This window comes from Capra hircus (assembly GCF_001704415.2).
Source record: "Capra hircus breed San Clemente chromosome X unlocalized genomic scaffold, ASM170441v1, whole genome shotgun sequence".
Lineage (NCBI taxonomy): Eukaryota > Metazoa > Chordata > Mammalia > Artiodactyla > Bovidae > Capra > Capra hircus.
The window spans coordinates 23,642,811-23,667,338 of record NW_017189516.1 but is presented as its reverse complement, the minus strand read 5'-3'; the positions used below and the strand labels follow the sequence as shown (position 1 = coordinate 23,667,338).

At 39.6% G+C, this 24,528-nt stretch overlaps 1 protein-coding gene across 1 annotated transcript; it reads left to right on the top strand.

The window, feature by feature from the left end:
* The first annotated feature begins 3,400 nt into the window (after positions 1-3,400).
* On the top strand, positions 3,401-23,650 carry PHF8 (PHD finger protein 8). Its single transcript, XM_018043675.1, has 5 exons — positions 3,401-3,457; positions 3,553-3,736; positions 14,827-14,936; positions 18,726-19,062; positions 19,969-23,650. The coding sequence occupies exons 1-5, from the start codon at positions 3,401-3,403 to the stop codon at positions 20,055-20,057; spliced, it is 777 nt and encodes a 258-aa protein (XP_017899164.1). The 3' UTR covers positions 20,058-23,650.
* The last annotated feature ends 878 nt before the right edge of the window (positions 23,651-24,528 follow it).

Sequence of the window (24,528 nt, the reverse complement as noted above, 5' to 3'; positions counted from 1 at the left end):
TCCTAAGTTACTGCTTTCTTTTATATTTAATTGATATCTGGGGGGGTAGTATACCAAGAAGGCAATGGCAACCCACTCCAGTACTCTTGCCTGGCAAATCCCATGGACATAGGAGCCTGGTGGGCTGTAGTCCATGGAGTCGCTAGGAGTCGGATACAACTGAGCGACTTCACTTTCACTTTTCACTTTCATGCATTGGAGAAGGAAATGGCAACCCACTCGTGTTCTTGCCTGGAGAATCCCAGGGATAGGGGAGCCTGGTGGGCTGCCGTCTCTGGGGTCGCACAGAGTCGGACACGACTGAAGCGACTTAGCAGCAGCAGCAGTTTGAATTAATACACTCCAGCTTCTATAGCATACAAAGACTCTGCTTCTATATAGCTCTCCCACCCATGTATGTTATTTTTGTCACAAATCACATCTTTAAACATTGTGATACTTTTGACATAGATTTATGGTACTGTTTTATACACTGGAATTTCAAATAATGTATTAAAAAAGAGTTAGAAATCACAAATACAACAATACTGACTTTTATATTTACCTCTGTAGTTGCTTTTATTGATGTTTTTCTATACTCTCAAAGGTCCTTTTATTTCACTCTGAAGGACTTTGTTTAGCATTTCTTAAATGGCAGATTTATTAATGGACTACCCCAGCCTTTGTTTACTTGAGATGTCTTAATTTGCCTTCATTTTGGAAGAATTGTTTTTCCAGATATACTTTTGGTTGACAGTTTTTTTCTTTCAGCACTTAAAATATATCATCTCACTGTCTTCTGGCCTTCATTGTTTCTGATGAGAAATTGGTTGTTTTATTGTGCTGTCTTGCTGCTTTCAAGGTCCTCTCCTTTGTCTTTCTTTTGACAAAGTAGTTCTATATTTTCTTCTTCCTTGTCTTTGCCTATTGACAGTTTAAATATAATGCATCTCTGTGTGAATATCTGAGATTATCCTACTTGGAATTTGTTGAGCTTCTTAGATGTATATTTTCATGTATTTCATAAAACTTGGAAAGGTTTTGGTCATTGTATCTTCATATAGTTGTTTTGCCTTTTTCATGCTTTCCTCTCCTTCCGACATTCCCATATGAATATGTTGGTTAAGCTTGATAGTGTCCCAACAGTCCCTTTACCTCTGTTCATTTTTCTTTTTTCTTTCTTTCTGCTCATCAGATTAAATAATTTTTTCCTCATGTTTGCGGAGTCTTTGCCTACTCAAAATCTGCTTTTGAATCCCTCTAGTGAATTGTTTATTCAAGCCATTGTACTTTTCAACTCCAAAACTTCTATTTGGTTTCTTTTTATATTTTCTATTTCCTGATTGATAGTCTCTTTTTAAATTGAGACATGATTATTTTTTTTATCATATTTAAGGCAATTGATTTAGTCTTTGTATAGTAAGTTTAATGTCCAGGCTTCCTCATGGATAAGTTTTATCAATTTTTTTTTCTATAAATGGGATATACTTTTCTGTTTCTCTGCATGACTTATAAATTTTTTTGTTGAAACCTGGACGTTTTGAATAATATAATGTGATAACTGGAAATCATACTTTCCTTTCTCCCTAGAGATTAACCGTTGTTGCTTATTATGAGCTACAATTATCTATTTACTTAATGACTTTACAAATGATTTTTTGCAAATACTGTGTTCTTGTTGTGTGTGGTCACTGAAGTATCCATTTCATTGCCTCAACAGTCAGCTGAGGTTTCCTGAAAGAGTTTTTATAAGTGCCTTAATTTAGCAGGTTTTTTCTTTGTTAAGCATTCTTTTTGTTGTTGTAAGTTTTTGATTGGATTACAGAATCCCCCAAAAGTTTATTATATAAGTTTTTGACACCCTAATGGTTGCTTTAATGGAGGAACAACAGATCCTTGGCGCTCCCAATTCTGTCATTTTTGGAGGGGGCATCACTCCTCCCACTCTCATATTTTTAATATGCATATTTTAACTTGTATTTTTAAAATGTCTGAAATTAATTATTATCTACATCTTATTTCATCTTGAATAAGACATGAATCTTAGAGTAGATTTCCTTTTGTATATTACTTTATACCTATTATCTCTCAGTCCTCAGAATTTTGCAAGGCAGTAGCATCTATTATTTCAATTTTATGGTTGAAGGCAGTGAGACTTACAGAAGTTTTCCTGGGCTACAGAGCTAGTGTGTCAGTCCAAATTTCAAAGTAATTGTCTAATCCTGAAACTCGAGGTCTTTCTACCATAGGTGGAAAAAACCTTTCAAACTCAATGAAATAATCGACAAACCATTGACAGCCATTAGGCTAGTAGGGATGGAACCTTTGTCACACAGCTCTATTACCAGTAGTCTTTTCTTTCTAGGGACAATTAATAAAATTTTTTAAAAGTTTAATGAGTCAGGAGGCAGAGGTTTTACTTCTTTGCTCGAGGAAGAAGGCCTGAAAAACAGACTCATTTTCCTACAGAGAGGCCCATCTGGAAAGAACTGTGAGAGTGGATTCTTCTCTCTGATGAAGTAGAATTCTAGAGAAGTTTGAAGCTTATCCTTAGTAGGAATGGGAAAATTAGGAGGAAATTTTCACTAAGAAGAAATTTTCACTCTCATTTTGCTTTTCTTTTAAGTTTAGTAGCAGTAGAGTAACCTCATCAGTAGGACCTTTCTAGACTTTCTTCCTATTAAATCATATAGATGTTGTATCTATATAATAAAACTGGGTGTTCGTATGTATTTGTACAGGATAAAATATATGTGTGTGTTTTGTCATTCACATCATTCAATTCCAGTAATCTTGTTCCCAGTTCAGCCTAAGTGGTCTTTTCCCTTTGCATGAATGTGTGAACCACTTCTTTTTCCATTAATTTAACAAACACTTACTGAGCAGCTACTCTGCATTGTGTTTGGCTCCCTTAGTTTAAAATCAGATAACACATATCCTTGCCCTCACAGTAGATTGGAGGTGGCAGATTTACTAATTATCTCTTACATACTATGTAACAACTCCAATAGAGGTATACACAGGATACTGTGGAGAGTTGAGGCATCTGAAAGAGATTAAGAGAAGAGGGAAAGCTTATTTAGGAAGTGAATCTAAAGCTGAATTTTATAGGGTCATTAACTCATGAAGTTGGAGAAGGCAATGGCACCCCACTCCAGTACTCTTGCCTGGAAAATCCCATGGTTGGAGGAGCCTGGTAGGCTGCAGTCCATGGGGTCGCTGAGAGTCAGACACAACTGAGTGACTTCACTTTCACTTTCATGCATTGGAGAAGGAAATGGCAACCCACTCCAGTATTCTTGCCTGGAGAATCCCAGGGATGGGGGAGCCTGGTGGGCTGCCGTTTCTGGGGTTGTACAGAGTCGGACACGAGTGAAGCGACTTAGTAGCAGCAGCAGCAACTCATGAAGTCACTCATTAAATGGTTGTTGGGCGAGTGAAATTAGAGTTAGATGATGCTGGGAGAAGAACATTTGCAGTAAGGGTGCATAAAGTAGAAAGATATGAAAAGTATGTGACATATTCAGGAATTCCTACAGTTGAGTATGGATTAAATAAAGGGTCCACTTGTAGGGGAGTGGGAGGAACCCAGGTAGGTATCATTCTGTTGTCACTATTCTGGATGAGATCTCAGTTTACCCTGCTTTTCCCTCTCACGCAGTTTACCCTTCCCTGGAGTCTGATGATGATGACCCTGCTTTGAAATCTCGACACAAGAAAAAGAAGAATTCAGATGATGCTCCGTGGAGTCCTAAAGGTGATCCAGTATTCTGTCCTTAAACTCTGTGGGGGTGGTTGGGAGGGAGATAGACTGGCTAGGTGGGACATTAATATAGGAAGACACTTTTTGATGAGTATCTGCTATATGCCAGGTACCGTGTTAGGTACTGGAACAAAAATGATCAATAAGACACAGAGTTCATGCACTCACATCAGCAAAGCCAGAGGTAATGGAGCATGTTGCTTTTGATATATGGCTTGAGATGAAAGGAGGAAGATCTTGAACAGACTTCAGCAAGCAGTCAAAGGCTCCTGAGAACATTCAGCTACCATCATCCAAGCCCTTTCATAATATTATTATTGTCAAAGGAGGGAAATTCTGCTGACTGTTGAGTTCTGCAAGGCCCAAGACTCCTAGATTGTCACCTGTACTGGCTGAGAGTCCACCTCTGAGGAAGGAAGGAAAAATGATTGTTGAGTTGAATATGGAATTTAGAGGGTAATAAAACAATTGTATTAATGTCATTGGTTGGGTGGTTTTTACAGTGGATGGTATGTCAGTTAGCCAAACCACTCAAAACTTAGTGTCTTACAACAATAGTTGATTGTTTCTCATGATTCTGTACATTGGTTGAACTATTATTCTAGTTCTGGACCAGATTGCCTGGAGCTGGATGTCTAATAAGATCTTCCTCAGGTGTCTGGGACCTAATTTGGGGGTGGCTGGGGCCTTTCTCCAGAGGGTCTTTCATCCACCAGAAGGAGGTCAGCCTAAGCTTTTTCACATGGTAGGAGAAGGGTATCCAGGAACAAGAGAGGATAAGCCCAATGTGCAAGTACTTTGCAAGCCTCTGCTGTGTTGTTTTCTATTGTCCTATTAGTCAAAGCAAGTTACCTGGCCAAGCTTTGATTCCAAAAGTAGAGAGGTAGATTCTGTTTCTTGGGAGTGGGAGCTGCAGTGTCTTCCTTTGCATACAAGGACATGTGAACAAATTGAGAGCCATTATTCCAATAGTCTGCCAAAGAGGGTACTAGCATTGCAGTATCCCTGTGGTTTTCTAGGAAATAAAGGGTCTTCTGTCTCCACCCAGCCTTATGTGACCTTTCTGGTAGTTGCTTAGGATTGGGGGAGTGGGCAGGCAGGACAGTCCTGGGAAGTGTTCTCTTAGTGAGTCAGTCAGCAAATGTTTCTTTTTTTCTTCCTTCAGGCCTCTTTTATGATTTTATTTTCTCCTATCTTTCTGACTTTTAGCATAATAGAACATTTGGAAAATACAGTAAATCGAGGAAAGGGTAAAGAAGAAATCACCCATGATTCTGCTACCCGGAAGCAGCTATATTTCCTTCTAGCCTTTTTTATGCATTTTTCTTTTTATGGTTGAAAGCACAATCATATATCCTATTTTAAAAATTTTTTGCCTTTTAATCAAAATAATGTCTATATCTGGTAGCAAATAGTACAGAGGAGTTTAGGATGAAATGCAGTGGTCTGCCTCTACTTTCCCTACTTCCAATCCCATGCCTGAGAGGCAACATTGTCATTTTCATTTTTCTGGTAGTTGAGTCCAAAACCCAAGATAATAGGGTTTATACTACCATTTCTTGATTTATTATCTTAACCTCTGTTTCTCCTTCCATTGGCTTTTGTCAGTCTCTCTTGATTACCTACTGTCTAAGATGTGTACATTAATGCTGCTACTCTTTTTTTCTTCCTCCACCCTTCTATAAGCTGTACATTTTTGTTTATATTGTCACAGTTGTTAACACTGTCTTGTAATTAATACTCCATATTGACTAGAAGTTGACTGTAAAAGTTGAAAACCAGTAAATATATCTGATATATCTGGCCTTTTAAATATTATATCATAAACATATCCCTATGCCATTATTTATAAATAGTATTTTAATGGCTACAAAATATTCTATTCCATGAATATACCTAATTTACCTAACCTCTCTAATATGGGACATTTAGCCAATTGCCAAATTTTTACAATTAGTGATAACATTTGGAGTGAACGTTTTTCTGTGTAAGTGTGTCTCTATTTATATGCTTTAGGATAGATTCCCATGAAACTCTTGAAGGGCCAAGTCAAAAGTCTCCCTCCCACCCCTGTTCCACAGCCTTCCAATTCCCCACCTGGAGTCAGCCACTGTTAATCAGTTTCATGTGTATCCTTTTAGACATAGTTTATGCATATACAAGTAAATGTGTGTATATATTTTCTTTCACCCCTTAACTCAGTTGGAAGCATACTTTATATACTGTTATGTGCCTTTACTTTTCTCATTTAACAATTGCATGTTGAAGATTGTTTACACTCCCACAAGCAATACATGAGTGTGCCTGTTTCCCTACACTCTTGCCAATATAATTTGTTAATATGAATGTTCTAAAAGGTCTTGATATGTATTACCAAATTGTTTTCCAGAAAGGTTTTACTGGTTTACACTCCCACCAGCCATGTGTGAGAGTATTTGTTTATGAATCCTCATAGGCATTGAGCATAATAGGAACTTCTCAGGCATCCTTAGTGAGTACTTATCCCCTCCAGTGGAAGGGTCTGAGTTGCAGTTAGGAAGAAGAGGAAGAGCAAAAGGAGAAATGAATAGGCCTGGTGGGCATTCCTCCCCAAGGAGTTTTAAGTTCTACTTAAAAAAAAAAATTTGGCTGAAATTGTGTCATGGCCAATGTTATCTGCTAAAAAGGCCAGGAAGTGTAGTTTTGTAGATACCAATTAGCTAAGTTGTTCCACAAAGTTATATTTTTTATTAGTAAGCAAGAAAGGGAAAATGATACTGGGTTGAAAACAAGCAGTCTCTATTATGGTATTTTTTTGGCCTTTGGTGATTCACAGGCAAACAATAGCATTTCTCCGATTTAATTTGAATTTTTTGATTAGACATTTCCTATATGTTTATATTAGTGTTAGAATTTCATCTTTTGTAAATTTTATGCCTGACTTTTTCTCATTTATTCATATAGGTCTTCAAGATTTTCAGAGGCCCTCTTTATATATAATAATAAGTAGTCAAATATATATAATTTATTTATGATACTTTTTCCTCATTCTACATAAAAAATATGAATATTTCTATGTCAAAATGTGATCTTATCCATTGTTTCCCTTTTCAGAGAGCAGATAATTAATTAACACCACTGTATTTTTAATATAAATATGCATATATGCATGTATATTTCTCTAAAGAGAAAGCCAATAACTTTTATCACGTTTTCAAAGTAGATTCTTAACCCAGAAAAGATTGAGGCAGTCTACTAAAGATTTTCTCATTAAAATGAGGAATATACCCATCATCACTGCTGTTATTTAGCACTGCTGTAGAAGTTCTAGACAGCATAATTAGGAATGAAGCAGAAATAAGAACTATAATTATTAGAAATTAAGAGACCAAATTATCATGATATAAGGCACTGTAAGGGTGGCAATTCTGATCATTGTATCTGTAACAGCTTGCAGAGTGCCTGGCACATGGGAGATAATAAGTGTTTGACAAGTGAAAGAAATGATATTGACTGTATAACTAGAAAAATGTAAGGGAAACAGCTGAAAAACAACTAATATGAGAATTTAATAAATTGGGTAATCTCTGCATATAAGCCACATATCTAAGAATCAGGAATTGCCAATATCAGTAATAACCATAATACACTGAGGGGCAAAAAAGATCCTATTGACAATAACAACAATTATATAAAATACCCAAGAATAATCTTAAGATATGTGTGAGACTTATGTGAAGAAACTTCAAAACATTACTGAGGAACATATAAGGAGACCTGAATAAATAGAGTTATAGCATGTGTCTGATTATAAAGACTGATTTTTATAAAGGGTCATTTAATTAATATATATACTTAACACTATCCTAAATCAAAATCCTAATGGAATTTTGTGGGGAACTCATTCTAAAATTAATTTAAAAGAGTAAACAGATATGATGAAAGGAAATTACCCTTTTAAGATTTAAATATACTATATTTCTATAATCAAATGGTTCAAGTACAAGAATAGTGAATATTTTTTCTTTTGTGTTTAAAGAATTCTTGCTATGAAAAATTTCAAATATACACAGAATTAGAGAGGCTGGTATCATGAATACTCATATACTTATTACTGAGATTTAACAACTAATGTTTTACTATATTTGCTTCATCCTTTTTTTTAAGCATTTTATGGGAAATATCAGACATCAGGACATTTCTGTTTCCTTGCTTACTTTATGTCTAATTGTTCTATCCATTAGAGAAAGTAGGGTATTGAAATCTCTAGCTATTGTTGTTGAATTATCTGTTTCTCCCTTCAATTCAGTCAGTTTTTGCCTCATGTATTTTGGGCTTCTGCTCTTAAGTACATATGTGTTTATAGTTCTCATACCTTCTTGATCTACTGACCCTTTTATCATTATAAAATGTCCTTTGTTTCTAGTAACAGTCTTTTTCTTGATCAATTAAGTCAATTTTTTCTGATATTAGTATAGTTTTGAATCTGAAATATGTTTCTTGGAGACAGTATATAGTAAGATTATGGTTTTTTATCCCTGCCAATCTGTGCCTTTTAACTGGGGAATTTAGTTCATTTGTACTCAAGTGTAATAACTGAAAATGTAGGGTTCACATTTTTCTGTTTGTTTTCTCTATGTTTTATTTCTGTTTTGTTCCTCAATTCTTCATTTCTGCCGCCTTTTGTGTTTAAAAGCTACTTTCTAGTGTCCACTTTAATATTCTTCTTTTCTATATATATTTGAGTTATTTTTTAGTGATTATTCTAGGTATTAACATTAATATCTTAATTTATATGGTTTGAATTCAGATTAACATCAACTTAATTTCAATGGTATGTGAAATCTTTGCTCCTGTATATTAGTAGTTCCATTCCGTTTAACCTTTATGTTATTACTGTCACAAATTAAATATAACATTTTTATAAATTGTGTGCCCATGAGCATAGAGTTATAATAATTGTTTTATGCAACTGTCTTTAATTAGGAGGAAAAAATGAGATACAACAAAAATATGTTTATACTTCCTTTTATATTACTTCCTTTTATGTTTACATATATAGTTACCTTTACTAGTGCATTTTATTCATGTGGATTTCACTTACTGTATAGTGTCCTTTCACTTTAAGCTGAAGAGCTCTCTTTAGTATTTCTTATAGGGCAGGCCTACCAGCAATGAACTCTCTGGAATTTTTTTTTTTGCCATTTTTTAAGAGTGATCATTTATTGTTATTGGCCACACTGTGTGGCATGCAAAACTTCCTCAACCAGGGATTGAACTTGCACCCCCTACTTAGGAAGTGTAGAGTCTTTAACCACTGGACCACCAGAGAAGTCCTATATTTGTTTATTTGGGAATATTCTGATTTCTCCTGTTTTTGAAGGATAATTCTGCTGGATTTAGATTTCTTGGTTGACAGTGATTTTCTTTGAGCACTTTCATTATGTGATCCTACTGCTTTTTATCTAACTCCATGGCTTCTGATGATCAGTAAACTGTAAGTCTTTTATGAGTCACTTCTCTTTTGCTGATTTCAAGATCCTCTGTCTTTGGTTATGATATATAAACTCTTTGAGTGTATCTGTCATGAAGTTTGTTGAACTTCTTGGATATGTAGGTTAGTTTTTTTAATCAAATTTGGGAATGTTTCAGCCATTATTTCTTCAAATAGTCTTTTCACTCCTTTTTGTCTCTCCCATATGCGTATGTTGATAAATTTGATCACATCCCACAGATCCCTTTGGCTCTGCTCATTTTCCTCATTCTTTTTTCTTTCTGCTCATTAGACTGGGTAATCTCAAATGACCTCTCTTTAAGATCACTGAATATTCCTTCTGCCTACTCAAATCTGTTGTTGAAACCTTCTAGTGAAATTTTCATTTCAGTTACTTTTCAACTCTAAAATATCCATTTGCTTCCTATTTATGGTTTGTCCCTTTCTTGGTGTTCTTTATTTGGTGAAACATCATTCTCATATTCTCCTTTAGTTCTTTAGACATGATTTCCTTTACCTCTTTGAACATGTTTAAAATAGGTGGTATAAAGTCCTTGTCTAGTAGGTCCAACTTTGTTTAGAAAGTCATGGAGGGGTTTTTTTTTTTTTTTGGTTACTTTTTCCCTGTGTGTTGCTACCCTTTCTTGTTTTTTTGCATATCTTCTAAATATTTTTGAAAACTAAACGTTTAAGTTAATGTGGCAACAACTCTGGAAATCAGATATTCCATACTTCAATCCCTAGGGTTTGTTTTGTTGCTACTTGTTATTTATTTATGGAATTTATTCAGAAAAATCACTAAAGTAGAAGTTTCTACTCAGTTAGCTTAGTGGTCAGCTAATAATTGGATGGTGATTTCCTTAAATGCCTGGAACCAATAAATCTTCCAGGGCTTGACAAAGGGCTCTGTGTGCATGTTGGGACATACCTTCAGCACTCAGGCAGACAACTTACAACTCTGCCTTAGCCTTCACTTCCTACTTTGCAGAGCCTCAAAGTCAGCCACATGTGAGTACTTAGTATTTCTCAAGTCTTTCCAGATTATGCTCACAGCCCCTCTGCATGCAGAAGTGAAATTTTGGAAGCCCTTAACTGCCATTTTTGGTGATGTCATTCCATCATGATGTACTAAATATTATGGTTCAGTATTCATCTCTATGAAAATGACTTTTTCTTCTATAATCATAGTACTGTTATTTGACACCTGAGTAAAGTAACATTTATTTCCTAATATCATTTAATACCAAATGCTTATTCAAATTTCCCCCAGTTATATCAAAAATATCTTATATAATTTGCTTATTTAAGCCAGGATCTATTCAGGAATTATGCATTTCGTTTGTTTTTTATAACCACTTAATCTTATTCATTATTTAAAATTTTATGAGAATTTTCAAATGTGTAAATGTAAGAGAGAACATAAACACCCATATTCTCAATACTTTCATCCTACAGTTGTAATATTTTGCTGTATTTGCTTCATTATCTATATCTATCTGTCTATAGTTTTTGCTGAGCTACTTCACTGTGCAGTCACCGTAACATAGTATCTTACCCCTTAGTACTTCAGTATCTCCTAAGAATAAGAACGCCCTCCTGCATAACCACACTACCTTTGTTTTACTTAATAGTTAATTCCCTAAGATCTTTTAATAACCCAGTCCATGATCAGATTTCCTCAACTATCCCTACAAAATTTCTTTTATAGTTTTTCCCCCAAAATCCAGGTCTGGTCAGGAGGTTAATTTTTTTTCAGATTAAAATAACTTGCTCATGTGTTAACAGGTCAGGAATTTGGAAAGGACACAAGGGGGACAGCTTGTGTTTATTCTGTGATGTCTGGGACCTCCGCTGGAATAATTTGAAGACTGGATGATCAAGAGTTTGGATCATCTGAAGTTTCATTAACTCATGTCTGGTGCCTGGGCTGGGAAGACTCAAAGACCAGAAGTACCAAGCAGAGTGCCATTATGTGACCTCTGCATGTGATGGTTAATAGCTTCCTCACTGCCTGATGGCCTCAAGGCAATCAGACTTCTTATGTGGCTGCTTAGGGCTCTTAAGTGTGAGTGTTCCAAGAAGCAACATAGAAAGTAAAGTTGCTTTTTCTGACATAGTCTCAGAAGTCATGCAGTGTCACTTTTGTCACATTCTATAGGCTACAAATGAGTCTGCTCAGGTTCAGTGTGAGGAAACATAGACCCCCCCCCACCTATTAATAGGAAAAATGTCAAAGAATTTGGGGTCTTGTTTTAAAACCACCACAGATACAAAGCTATGTTGTTGTTTAGTTGCTAAGCTGTGTCCTGCTCTTCTGTAACAACATGGACCCCTCTAGGCTCCTCTGTCAATGGAATTTCCCAGGCAAGAATATTGGAGTGGGTTGCCATTTCCTTCTCCAGGGGATCTTCCTGACCCGAGAATCGAACCTGCATCTCCTATATTACAGACGGGTTATTTACCACTAAGCCACCAGGGAATCTCTACAAAACTATAGAGAACACTATAAAATACATCCAAGAATCCATGACTGAAAATTGTGCAGTAACATTTTTGCTAGATTGGCTCCAGATCATTTTTAAAACAAATAAAACATCACCTTTTAAAAAAGGACTTCACCGTCCTGAATTGCCTGTTCTAGAATTGGCATACTGCTTATACAGAAAGTTTCCTTTATAGTAATAACAATAGGTAACCAACCAAGGAATCTTTAAATATAGATCCAATAGTACCACCACTTCTTTTTTTTTTGTTTTCTATGACATTTTTTTCATTAATTAAAAAAAGTGAAATCTCATACATCCACCACTGAGAATCAAATTATAAAAAAATTTTCCATATCTGTCTCATCTATAACTTTGTTTTTTAAAAACTGTCTAAAGCAAATCCCAGACAGTGTCACTCCCTCCCTCTCCACACCACCACATACTTCAGTATGCGTCTCTAGGGTATACATTTGCTCACATAACCACTGTCCTGTCATCATATATAACAATATAATAATTTTATAATTTGCCTCAATGTTACCTAATACTGACTCTGTAATCAAATTTCCTTAACTGTCTAACAAAAAAGCACTTTCATAGTGGATTTGTTTAAATCAGAATCTAAACAGGGTCCATATGGCATTTGGCTGTCTTGTTTTTTGAATCTCTGAATTGAGAGAAAGCCCTTCCTTTCTTGTTTGATGCTGTTGAATTGTTACAAAAACTAGTGTAATTGTCCTGATTTGTTTGCTTCCTTGTGACATTGTATCTTTAAAGAAACCAAGCCAGTTATCTTGTAGGACACTGATGTAGCCCTCAGTATCATTTAATTTTTTAAAAATCTCTGTGTTTCTTGAAAACTGGAAGTAATATGAACTGCTTACTTGATGTCAGGTCTTTGGCAAAACTACTTCGGGGTGATGCTGTAAATTTCCTATTACATTACATTTAGGAGCTGCATGAAGTTTGCTATCTTGCTGTTAGTGACAGTAAGAGGTGAACTCCTGATCTCACCATTGTAAAATCCTTTTTTTTTTCTTTTGAGACTAGCAAGTAATCTGTAAGATAATACTTTAGTACTATCTGAATATCCAGTTCCCTAAAATCAGTTAATTCATTAGGACTTGCAAACCTGTGGTTTTCTTTCTTTTAAAAAAAAACCATACTTTTAATTGGGGGAAATTGCTTTACAATGTGTGTTGGTTTCTACCATACAATAACACAAATCAGCCATAATTATACATACATCCCCTCCCTCATGAGCCTCCCTCCCCTCCCTCCATCCCACCCCTTTAAGTCATCATCGCAGAGCACCAGGCTAGGCTCCCTATGTTATGTAGCAACTTCTCAGTAGCTATCTGTTTTACACATGGTTGTATATATATGTCAATACTACTTTCTCCATTCACCCCCCTCTCTCTTTCCCCCACTGTATCCACAAGTCCATTCTCTATATCTGAGTATTCTTCCCCTGCAAATAGTTTCCTCAGTATCATTTTTCTAGATTCCATATATATGTGTTAATATGTGATATTTGTTTTTCTCTTTCTGACTTACTTCAATCTGTATAATAGGCTCTAGGTTCATCCACCTCACGGGAACTGACTAAAATTCATTCTTTTCTATGGCTAAGTAATATTCCATTATATACATATGTGCCACAGTTTCTTTATCCATTCATTTGTTGACGGACATCTAGGTTGCTTTCATGTCCTAGCTATTGTAAATAGTGCTGCTATGAACATTGAGGTCATGTGTCTTTTTCAGTTATGGTTTTCTCAGGGTATATGCCCAATAGTGGGATTGCTGGGTCATATAGTAGTTCTTTCTATTCCTAGTTTTTTTAAGGTATCTCCATACTGTTCTCCATAGTGGCTGTATCAATTTACATTCCCATCTACAGTGCAAGGGCTTCCCTGGTGGCTCAGAAGTTAAAGCATCTGCCTCCAATGCGGGAGACCTGGGTTCGATCCCTGGGTCGGGAAGATCCCCTGGAGAAGGAAATGGTAACCCACTCCAGTATTCTTGCCTGGAGAATACCATGGACAGAGAATAGCCTGGTAGGCTACAGTCCACGGAGTCACAAAGAGTTGGACATGACTGAGCGATTTCACTTTCTTCTTTCTTTCTACAGTGCAAGAGGATTCCTTTTTCTCCACATCCTCTCCAGCATCTATTGTTTGTAGATTTTTTGATGATAGCCATTCTGACTGGTGTGAAATGATACTTTATTATAGTTTTGCTTTGCCTTTCTCTAATAATTAGTGATGTTGAACATCTTTCTATGTGTTTGTTGGCCATCTGTATGTGTTTGGAGAAATGTCAAACCTGTGATTTTCCAATTTTGTTATTCCTTCTACATTTATTAGCTGCCATCTGTAAAGAGCTTTCCCTCATCATCTAGGGCTGTTCAGTTATCCTGAAATACAATTCCTATATAAAATGTGGGATGAATAACTATTTTTTCATTCAAGATTATTAAGACATTATAAAAAAGGTTTTACAAGAAAATGGTCTTCTTCAGGAATTCATAGCCTGGTTATTAGACAAAATAGCACACATTAACATTAGGGAATGAGACAGGATGGTATGTGCTATGTATTGAGTGACTTGTACATAAGTTCAAAGGAGGGAGGGGTCAGTGTGAGCCAAAGAAGCCCTAGATGTTTTGCATAGAAGATTGATTTTGGCTTGCCTTTGAATATTGGGCAGGTTTTAAAGAGGTAGACAAAAGGGAAGTGGGTACTCAAGGCAGTGTGGATGGTGAGGATGAGGGCACGGGGGAGAGGATGAGCTGTATGTGTTCTGGAGGTATATATAATAAGGAAACCATTCTGTCTGTAGAAGCTGAAGGTATAGGAGTGGAAATAAGATTGGGGAGGTAGGTAGGGAGCAGAACATGCACAACTTTACATGCCAGTTCAGGGAAATTAACTTATCTTTTAATCAGTGTGTGTTTTGTGTACCTTGGGCATTCGTGAATTAGCTTTTTACCCATTGGGAAGCAAAATCTGGCTTTGTAAAAAGCTAAATGGAGGAAAACTAAGGAGATACCTTTTGGGGGCTCAGGGGCCAGGAATATGATTGGCATTCAGATAAATGCCTTCATCCTGTTCTCTCTGCAGCCCGTGTGACCCCAACCTTACCGAAGCAGGACCGTCCTGTGCGTGAGGGGACCCGGGTAGCTTCCATTGAGACAGGCTTGGCTGCAGCAGCTGCAAAGTTGGCCCAGCAGGTAGGTGCTGACACTTAGGCAATGGCTCTGCCACTGATTGCAGTTTGACTTGGAATCTCAAAACTCAGACCTTCAGGCTGATAGGATCCCACTGTTCTCACTGGGAAGTGGGTAACTTGTGATCTTTATCCATGGCAGTATTCCAGCTCTCTTCTATATCCTACATATCCCAAATGACAAAGCTACTTCCACAGGTCACACAGTTGACATGATTTAGGGTGAAAGAAAATAAGGAGCCAGAGAAAAGCCCTTGCATATATAGCTTGGATGTGTAAAAACCTCTCATATGGGAAGGACCAGATGTCCTTGGGTGAGAGCATTTGGCTTTAGATGAAGCTCTGAGGAGGTGACTCAGTTGAGTACACTCAATTTCTCAGTCTCCCATTAGTATGGGAATTTGTTTTTGTTTTTGTTTTTCGGAAAGAGGCTTTTCTTATCCTCTATACCAGATCCTATTGCCTTGATCTTTACCCTCTGCTTCCCAAGAAAGTTTCACCCACCAAGTTTTGCCCTAGAATCAAGTTGGCTTCCTAGTATGTTATAGTTTTCAAAGTTCTTAAATGTTCTCCACCTGGGAGCAGTTGGAGGTGAGTCTTAATGGTTCTCTCCTTATCAACATCCCCTTATATCCCACGTCGTATAGCTTAGAGCATTTATTCACCATCAGCTTTATGTTAAGTGCTTCCATGTACAAGTTTCATGTAATCTGTCCAATAGCCCTGTTCAGTAGGTGATATTTTCATCATTTTACAGGTGAAGAAAATGAGGCTCTCTTTAAGTGACTAGTCCAGGATAATGCAGCCAGTAAATGGAGGAGACAAGATTCAAACTCATATCCTCTAACTTCAAATTTCATGATACTTGCTATTTAAATAAAATGAAATAATTAAATGTCTATATGAGTCAGTAATTACATCCTATTTAAATTAAATTTTAATAGAATGATGTTTTTAATATGATGTTCTTTGAAGTTCTAGAGTTACTTAGAAATATCTTGGAGACTTTTGATGGGAGCCAGCAGAAGAAACCAACCAGGCCAAGTGGCCATTCTTTGTCCAGAACTTCTCTCTGTTATGTGTACCATGTAAGATGTAATTTGAAAAAAAAGAGAGAGAGAGAGAGAGAGAGAGAGAGAGAGAGAGAGAGAAAGAGAGAGAGAGATTTGACTGCTTTAAATAAACAAATTAATTAAAGTTGTAAAAACTACTCTTAGTCCCTTCTGAGGAGCTCACTTCTGGTTGAGTTCATCAGGGATGACCTCAAAGAAGAGGTTTTGAATTTGGGAAGGGTTTTGCAGGCTAAACTTTTGGAGGGGATAGGGAGGCATTCCAGGATAAGGGAATTCCTTGGTACAGCACACAAGGCCCTCTTGATTTGCTCTCTGATTACCTCTCCTCCCTGACCTTGTATCAGGCCCTCATGTATGCCATTTATACCAGTCATACTGTTGCATTACAGTATTTATATTCATTCTTTGTATTAGATTGTCTCAGGCCTCTGTGCCTTTGCACAAACTGTTCCCTCTGCACACTGGGAATCATGCCCTCTTAGATGCCTTTACCTAACACCCCTTCATGCCATCCACCACCAGTTTATTTCAGTGGCCTTCTGTGCTTCCATAGCATTCTCTCATGGTACTTATAGTGTGTACTTTTCTGTGTTTCTTATTAAACTGTAAGGGCCTCAAGGGTGGGGACATGTCTAATTTAACTTGGTATCCCTACAGCATGTGTTTAGTCATTGTTGACTGACTGAATGAATGAATGGATGAACAGATCTTTCTGGATTATAGACTTCTTGTTGGGAAATGGAGTAAGATAGAGTTTAAAAAATGCGTTCTGGAGCCAGCTGCTTGAGTTCAAATCTTCACCCTTTCACTTAAGCAAGTAACTTAATTTCTCTGTGCCTCGGTTTCCTCATAGACTCTTATCTGAGGATTAGATGAGGTAATATGTGTAAAAGCTCTGAGAACAGCACTTGCCACAGAGTAAGTACTATAGCCACATTAACTTTTCATCATTATCATTATGGGTTAGCTAGGTATAAGTGGCAAGACTGTGGAAGACCATGAATGTCAGGCCAGGGAGTTTGTACTTGGGTAATGGCCTTTTGAACAAAGGAATTGATAAGGTAAAAGTGGCCCTGTCATAAGATAGATTAGTCTGTGGGGGAATCTGGATGAAATATATGAGAAGGAGATTAGCAACAAAGGTAGAAAAATTTAAGTGACCTAGGTGTGAAGAGATAATTTCTGGATTCAGATAAGAGAAATGGGGTCAGAAACAGAGTTCTTGGTATTGATGGAGTAGCAAGCACTTTGGCTGAGAAAAGAGACTCTGAAGACAGATGGTTCCCAATTTGGGATTATGTGACACAACTCTCTTCATCCCTCCCATTATTGTTCCTATATGTGTGTATGTTAGTCACTCAATCATGTCTGACTTTTTGCGACCCCATGGGCTATAGCCCACCAGGCTCCTCTGTCCATGGAGCTCTCTAGGCAAGAGAACTGGAAAATGACTTAATCTTTCTGTGCCAGTTTCTGCTCATAAAATTGAAATTATAATTCTTCTTCCTCATGTTTCATATGAATATTAAATGAGTTAAATTATAGAACAGTGCTTGGCATATATTACTAATATTATTATTCTTGTCCCCTAGAAATTCCTGTGGTAGCTACAGCCTGTCAGATCTTCCAAAGGCAGGAATAGGCCTGTGTTGCCAAGAGAAGGCAAAGAAATGTAATCACTGAGTTGGTCTGTGTGGCTGTTTAGCATTTCAGAAGGTGAAGTCGTTCACATGCTCCCAGCAGCACTTTTCCAGGTTCTCAGGGGTCCAGGTACTCATTATAAAGGTACTTACTACACGTATGGATAGTATATCCATAGAGGGATGGATGGGTGAAACCCAATATATTGCAAGAAGTGACACAACTCCTTATTCATCCCTTCGATCCAAAATTGAGATTTTAAGATCTAGTAACCTGAAGGACTGTCCTTTATTAAAAGAAAAAGACCAGAAAGAAGATGTAAGAGGTGAAGATAAAATAATAGTTTACCACTTACTGAGTACCTATTATTTGCTATGTGTTGTTATATTATTTGATGTTTCCAACAACCCTGAAAAACAGCAAGTGTTTTGCTCATTTTACAGAGGCAATTGAATTTCAGAAAGGTTAGTAACTTGGCCAACGTCATCCAAATTAGGGAACACAAGCATAGATTTAAACCCAAATTTATCTCATTCCAAAGCTGCTGCTCTTTCACTTGCAGATGTCCCATTTTGAGAAGTGTGCAGGGTGGGTATTCTAATATACCTAGTTGAAACCTGAACCCAACAACTCTTCAGCTGTGAGGCTTTGGGCTTAAGTTACTTAATATCCCTGTACCTCAGTTTTCTCATGGGTAAACACGGATTTTCCTTCTCAGGGCTGTTCTAAGGATTATATGAGGTCAAACATTCAAAGTGCTTCAGCTACTAGCATAAATTTAGCTATTATTATTAGGCATGTCCTTGGTCCATCTCATAAATGGCAATGCCAGGACCGAAACCCAAGTTTCTGAACTCATTTACCCTTCTGTTGCCACTGTACTAATTTGTAGCAGTGATGAATGAAGAATGGATGGTACTAAAGGACCTGCAGTATTGGAACGCCTGTATGTACATACATCCAAGCTAAGCAGGGTAGTTGGGGGGGAACTATACTGACCACCGTCTAGTTTCTCTGGGGAATTTCCTTCTCTTTTATTCATTCCTAAATTCTCCCCTCTTACTTGGCTTGTGTTTTAGGAGCTACAGAAGGCCCAAAAGAAGAAATATATCAAGAAGAAGCCTCTGTTGAAGGAGGTAGAACAGCCTCGCCCTCAAGAGCCCAATCTCAGCATGGCAGTACCAGCCCCAACTCTGGCTGCTACACCCCAGCTTCTTACCTCCTCATCGCCCCTGCCTCCTCCTGAGCCTAAACAAGAAGCGCTCTCAGGAAGTCTTGCTGACCATGAGTATACTGCTCGTCCCAATGCCTTTGGCATGGCCCAAGCAAACCGCAGTACCACACCCATGGCCCCAGGTGTCTTCCTGACCCAGCGACGCCCTTCAGTTGGCTCCCAAAGCAATCAAGCAGGACAAGGTATGACTGCCACATGGTTGTAGAACTGAGAAAGATCTTAGGATCACCGGCTTCAAACCCTAAGCACTCTGGGAAATTAAAACACCCATGAGGGACACTGATGGGCAACCTAAGATGCTTGGATTTGACCTCATAGTTCAAGAAGAGACATTGGTGTTAAGCAGAGATTAACTCAGATATGAGTTTGGAAAGATCTTTCTGGTGGGCCAAAGTGGAGGGTGAGCTTAAGGTGGGAAGTCTAGGAAGGAGATGCATACACAAGTCCAAGCTGTAGTGAGGAGAAGCTAAGGGCTCTGGCAGAGAGAATGAAGGAGGGGATAAATTGATCAAATATGGAAGAGTTCACATGGGACATAGGAGGTGGTTTGATGTGGAGGAAGAGGATTGAGAGGGTTCAAGCTCTCCTTTTCCTCACTTTGGCTCTGAGAGTACACAGCTCAAGGATGATGAGATTGGTGTGGCACTGGGGTGATGAGGATAGGGGTTTCTAATGAAGCAAGGCCCTGGGAGTGGCAACTTCAGGGACACTGAGCTATAATCACTAACCAGGCACTTGTTCAATCCTGATGGGCAGGATAAGAGGATGGGGAGGCACAATCACCTCATTGCAGAATTTAGGAAGGAAAATGATTGGGACTAAAAAATCAGTGGGGAAAAAGGAGCAGAGTAACCAGAAAATCTGTAGCCACTGCAGGAGGTCATAGAAGGAAGAGCCAAAGCATGTGGTGTTGGATGAAAGTAACTAAGGAGGGCTTCTTGGCCCAAGATGGTCCTGGAGCCAGCCATAAGGATGGGGAGGCTCTGTGGGCAGAGGAACAGGATGGGGATGGCTCAAGGACAGTTGGTGCTGGAGCTGCTGCCATCACCCTTGCCATAGCCTTTGCTTACCTCTCCTTTCCCCCACAGGAAAGCGTCCCAAAAAGGGCCTGGCTACAGCAAAGCAGAGACTCGGCCGTATCCTGAAAATCCACAGAAATGGCAAACTGCTTCTGTGAGCCCCTTTGTCTTCTGCCCCTCACCCCTTCACCCCCATTGCCTTCTCCATTGTCAACTCTCGGGGCACTCCTGGATCCTACCTGCCCTGGACAAGGTGCTGAGGTGCATTGTCCTGCTTTCTTGGAACTGACCAAAGGCACGGACTCTCCCATGGGCCCCTTCACCTACTCCCACAGCTCCCTTCCCCACTTCCACTAGAGCATCCTGCCTTTCTTTTCCATATCTCTGAGTAGCAGGTAAATTGGAGAGGTTTCCAGCTGACTAGAACCCTCTTTTCTGCTACTCCAATCCATTTCCCTTTCACCAGCCTTGTCTGCCCTTTACTCCCATCCCCACTTAAAGCTGGAAGGCAGTGAGAAGAAGCATGAGGAGAGCCTGGGCCCCTTGGTGTTTCCCTGGTCATGAAGTGGGAGGCCCAGCACTCAACACTTTCTGCAGCTCTAGCCCTATCTCCAGAAGCCTACCCATCTCTGCCCATTCTCCTTCATCCCCTCAGCCCAGTGGATGTGTCTCATTCAAGACTCATTCCTGGGAGAAGGCTCTGGCTTCAGCCCCCTCTTGCCAAATGCTTCATGGAAATAAAGAGGAGGGCCCAGAGTCTTCTTACTGCCCCATTTCCAGGGTGGCCTAGAAAGCCCATGGGCTGACTTCATTCATCTTTGGAAAGAAGAAAGATTCCTGTCACTCCTCAAGGTGGGGACAGGACCAACACCCAAGACTTTGATTGAGACTTTGTAGCCTGTTGGAGGAAGCTACTTTTGGGTGACTATAGACAAAGCCACCTCTCCCAAGGTGAGCTCCAGGGATTTGCCTGGAGTTTGAGGTCCTGCAGAACATTATCCACATAGCTTTGGCTGGGCACCAGAAGGCAAAAACCATCTCCCAGAAGCTTGAAAACATCTGCCACTGAAGCAGATAGCCCATGCTCAATGGCCTGATCCCTTCACCTATACCACGGAGCACAGCCTGGACCTTCTGGAGAGGATGTGGCAGGACAGTTCATCTTGGATTCTCCATCAGGAGCCTCCCTGCTTCTCTCCACACCTTGAGGTCTTGGTCTGAAGAAGGCTACAGAACTCACACTTTCACTCCTGGGGCTCTGTACTCCCAGATGTCAGGTAGATACTCAAGCAGAGTGCTGACGGGTCACTCAGAACCCCGAGTGTAGGAGTGGTGATGCCCTTCTGTAAAGGAGCAGATCATCTGGTCCTCCTACCCTCTCTTCCCTTTGTGAATATTTCTATTGTCCAGACAGAGCCCACCCCCTTCCTGGCCCTCCCCCAGCTCCCTCCACCTCCGCCTGTCTTCCCTCCCTGGTGACCTGGACTGAATGGAGAATGTCTCCCTCTCTCCATTTTTGGCACTACCCAAGTGGAGTGCCTCCTTGTCCTCTACCCCCCACTTTAATGTCACCTCAGTTTTCCCAGTGCTTCTGGGGAACCTAACAGCTACCATGCAGGCTGCAGGGAATATAGGAGGCTTCCTTAGTCATCTTCATGTCACCATTTTGTCTTTCTTTTCTCCACAGCCCCACATCTACTCTCCTTCATTGGAATCAGGGGTCCCTTAACCCCATTTGCCTTTTCTGTCTTTTGGGACCCCAGGGCCAAGCAGTCCTCCATCTAGTCACACCAAAGGCAGAAAAGCCTGGCTACCTCCCCCCTAGCACTTGAGGTTACCACTCCCTTCCCCTCTGTTTCTGCCCAGCTTTGCTTTTCTTGGGGATTTCAGAGCAACAGAAGGTAGTGACGGGAGGGAAGGAGGGCAGCCTGTGTCCCTGTGTAGGCAACTGCCTGACTAGGCCCTGACTGCTTTAACCAAGACCAGGACCCCAGCCCTTCTGCCCATTAACAACCTCCTCCCCTTGCTCTTTCAAAGGCAGCTAATTACTAGCATATTCCCCCTGGTTCCAGGCCTCTTTCCCCTCTGTTTCTTTGTTAAAAGTTTCTGTGGAGCTGAAACCCAACCTCAGTTTGACTGGGTTTCTGTTTAATTTAGTTGGGCTCTCAGAGCCTGCTGTTTGTTGTTTTGTGTTTTAAATGAAAAGCAAGTTTACCCTCAGATTTATGCTTTTCCAAAGAGGCTAGTGTATTTTTTTTTTAATGTTTCAGGTTCTAAGTGAGTTGGGAAGGGATTGGGAGTGGCCATAACCAAGGTTTAGAACATGGTGAGAGAGTACCTCTGGTCTCTAATCCCCAGCACAGAGCTGGGGGTTGGAAAGGGGGAAGGGAGAGAGGATTTCTATTTACCTTTAATATATTTTTACAGAAAAGCAATTTAAAAACAAACCCACCGCTTCTGTACATGTCTAAATATATTTTTAGAAGTGGGTAGGATTGTGAATTTCTGATGCAGGGCCTTTTTATAAACAGGTTAGAATAGCATCATACAGACTTCTCTGTTGTTTTTTTTCCCCCTGTTTTTTTCTTATGTTGTGTTACTAATGTAATTTATATTTTTTTTGATCCTTCTTTTCCTATAGAGATAAAAGTGATTTATCTTGGCAATTGCTTTGCTCGGCATTCTTTTTTTTTTTTTTTTTGGTGGTGGTGGGAGTGATGGGGTGTTGGGGTCCAGGAGTATTGCCTTCTCTTTACATTCCCTCTGTCTCTTCCATCAACTCAGCTCTTCCCTAGTGCCCAGCCTTATACCTGAGGTGGGGATGGGATAGGATCCCTGCCCTCACAGGAGACACAGTTCATACACCAAAAACAGATAATCGAAAGTACAGTGAGCAGAAAATCGTGCAACAATTCAAAGGGGCCTGACAAGTTTGTTGGGAAGGCTTTCCATAGCTTCCATAGGCTATTTTTACTGGCTATACCTGTATCTTCTTTCTGTGAATGTGGAGTTGTGGGGTTTTTATTTTTTATTCCCCTTCTGTCTCTCTGACATACTTCTCCATACTGCACTTGATTACTGTGTCTAGGGCCACTGCAAAGAATATAATTATTAGAGCTAGCATATCATGCTTATTTCCTTGTGCTAGACGTTGCTCTTAGCATTCTATTTATATTCATTTCATCGTCTCCAATAGCTTCATCCTACTGATGAAGGAATAGGCAAAAGAAACTTCTGGCATCACATATCTTACAAAGTGGAGCCAACCTGGTTCCACACTCTGTGTTCTTATCCTATCACTCTGTTCTAGCACCTCTCACTGATAACTGCTACCATTTAAGTGCCTTTTCTGTGCCAAGGGTTGGGCTAGGGATTTTACCTGGGATATGTCATTTAATCCTCACTGACAACCCCAGGAGATAGTTATTAGCCCTATTTTATAGTGAAGGTGACTGAAGCTTGCCACTGGCCTTCCATAGCAGGATCTGCCTGACTTGAAAATCCATGTTCTTTCCTCTCATAATGTTAGAAGATTTTAGCAGCTCAGTGACCCAGTAAATGTTTATTGAGCATTTGTGCACGATGTAGCATTGAGAGTGTGTCCTGAGGAGAGCCTCAGGGGTGATGTTGGAAGCCTCAGTTCCAAATTTACCACCACCTGGACTCTCTCTCTGACCAAAGGCAAGCTGCTTACTGTCTGAGGGTCACTGTAAAAGAAGTTTGAACCCAATCAGGATTTCTTTATCTTGGAGATTTTGCTTCTGTGTCACTGGGGCATGGCTGGCTGGGTTTAGCACCTACTGGTTAAATGACTCCCCCCCCCCCCAGCTCTCCCAATATGAATCTTGACATTGGGCAGGATTTAGATAGAGAAGGTTCTTGTCTGGAGCATGGGGAACTGTGTCTCCTGGTAGAAAGGCAACAGAAAAGAGGAGGGATTTTAGAGCCCTTGCAAGAATGGTGGGCTGGGTTCTTTTTGTCACGAACTCCCGCCCCACCCTTTCCATTAACGGGACAGAGCACTGTCACCAGCCTCGGATTAGCAGATAAGAGTCACCTTACTCCTCATAGGATAGGAGGTACCAGCAGATAAGAGGCTTCTGTCTGAAAAATGGAAAGAAAACAAGAGCACCCAACTTCAGTCTTCTCTCCAGTGTGAAGTGGAAAAGTGCACAGAACTTGTCACTAAGAGCCTGCCTTCTCAATGACTAACTGAGTAATTTGGGGGAGATTGCTTGTCTTGATACCAGTTTCTACATTTGTCAGATGGAATTATCTCAGCTATGAAGCCCTCTAATGCATTGTCACTCCTAAACTTCCTGGGTGCTGTGATGCCCAAACTGAATCTCTAGTCCTGACCTGTCCTTAATACACACCACACACACTTCTGCTTGCCTGTGTTGTATTCACTGCCTCAAGTACATGGGCTCCTCCCTTTCCATCAAGACCTTGTTCATACCAGAAAGTGAAAGAAAGTGAAGTCGCTCAGTTGTGTCTAGACTCTGCGACCCCATGGACTGTAGCCTACCAGGCTCTTCCATCCATGGGATTTTCCAGGCAAGAATACTGGAGTGGGTTGCCATTTCCATCTCCAGGAGATCTTCCTGACCCAGGGATTGAACCCGGGTC

What these genes read in the sequence shown, in the direction of transcription:
- PHF8 (XM_018043675.1), top strand. Translation starts at nt 3,401, where the DNA reads ATGGTTGTTGGGCGAGTGAAATTAGAGTTAGATGATGCTGGGAGAAGA. An exon ending in CTGGGAGAAGAACATTTGCA is followed by an intron (nt 3,458 to 3,552) that starts GTAAGGGTGCAT and finishes GTCCACTTGTAG; the next exon opens with GGGAGTGGGAGGAACCCAGG. An exon ending in AAGCAATCAAGCAGGACAAG is followed by an intron (nt 19,063 to 19,968) that starts GTATGACTGCCA and finishes TTTCCCCCACAG; the next exon opens with GAAAGCGTCCCAAAAAGGGC.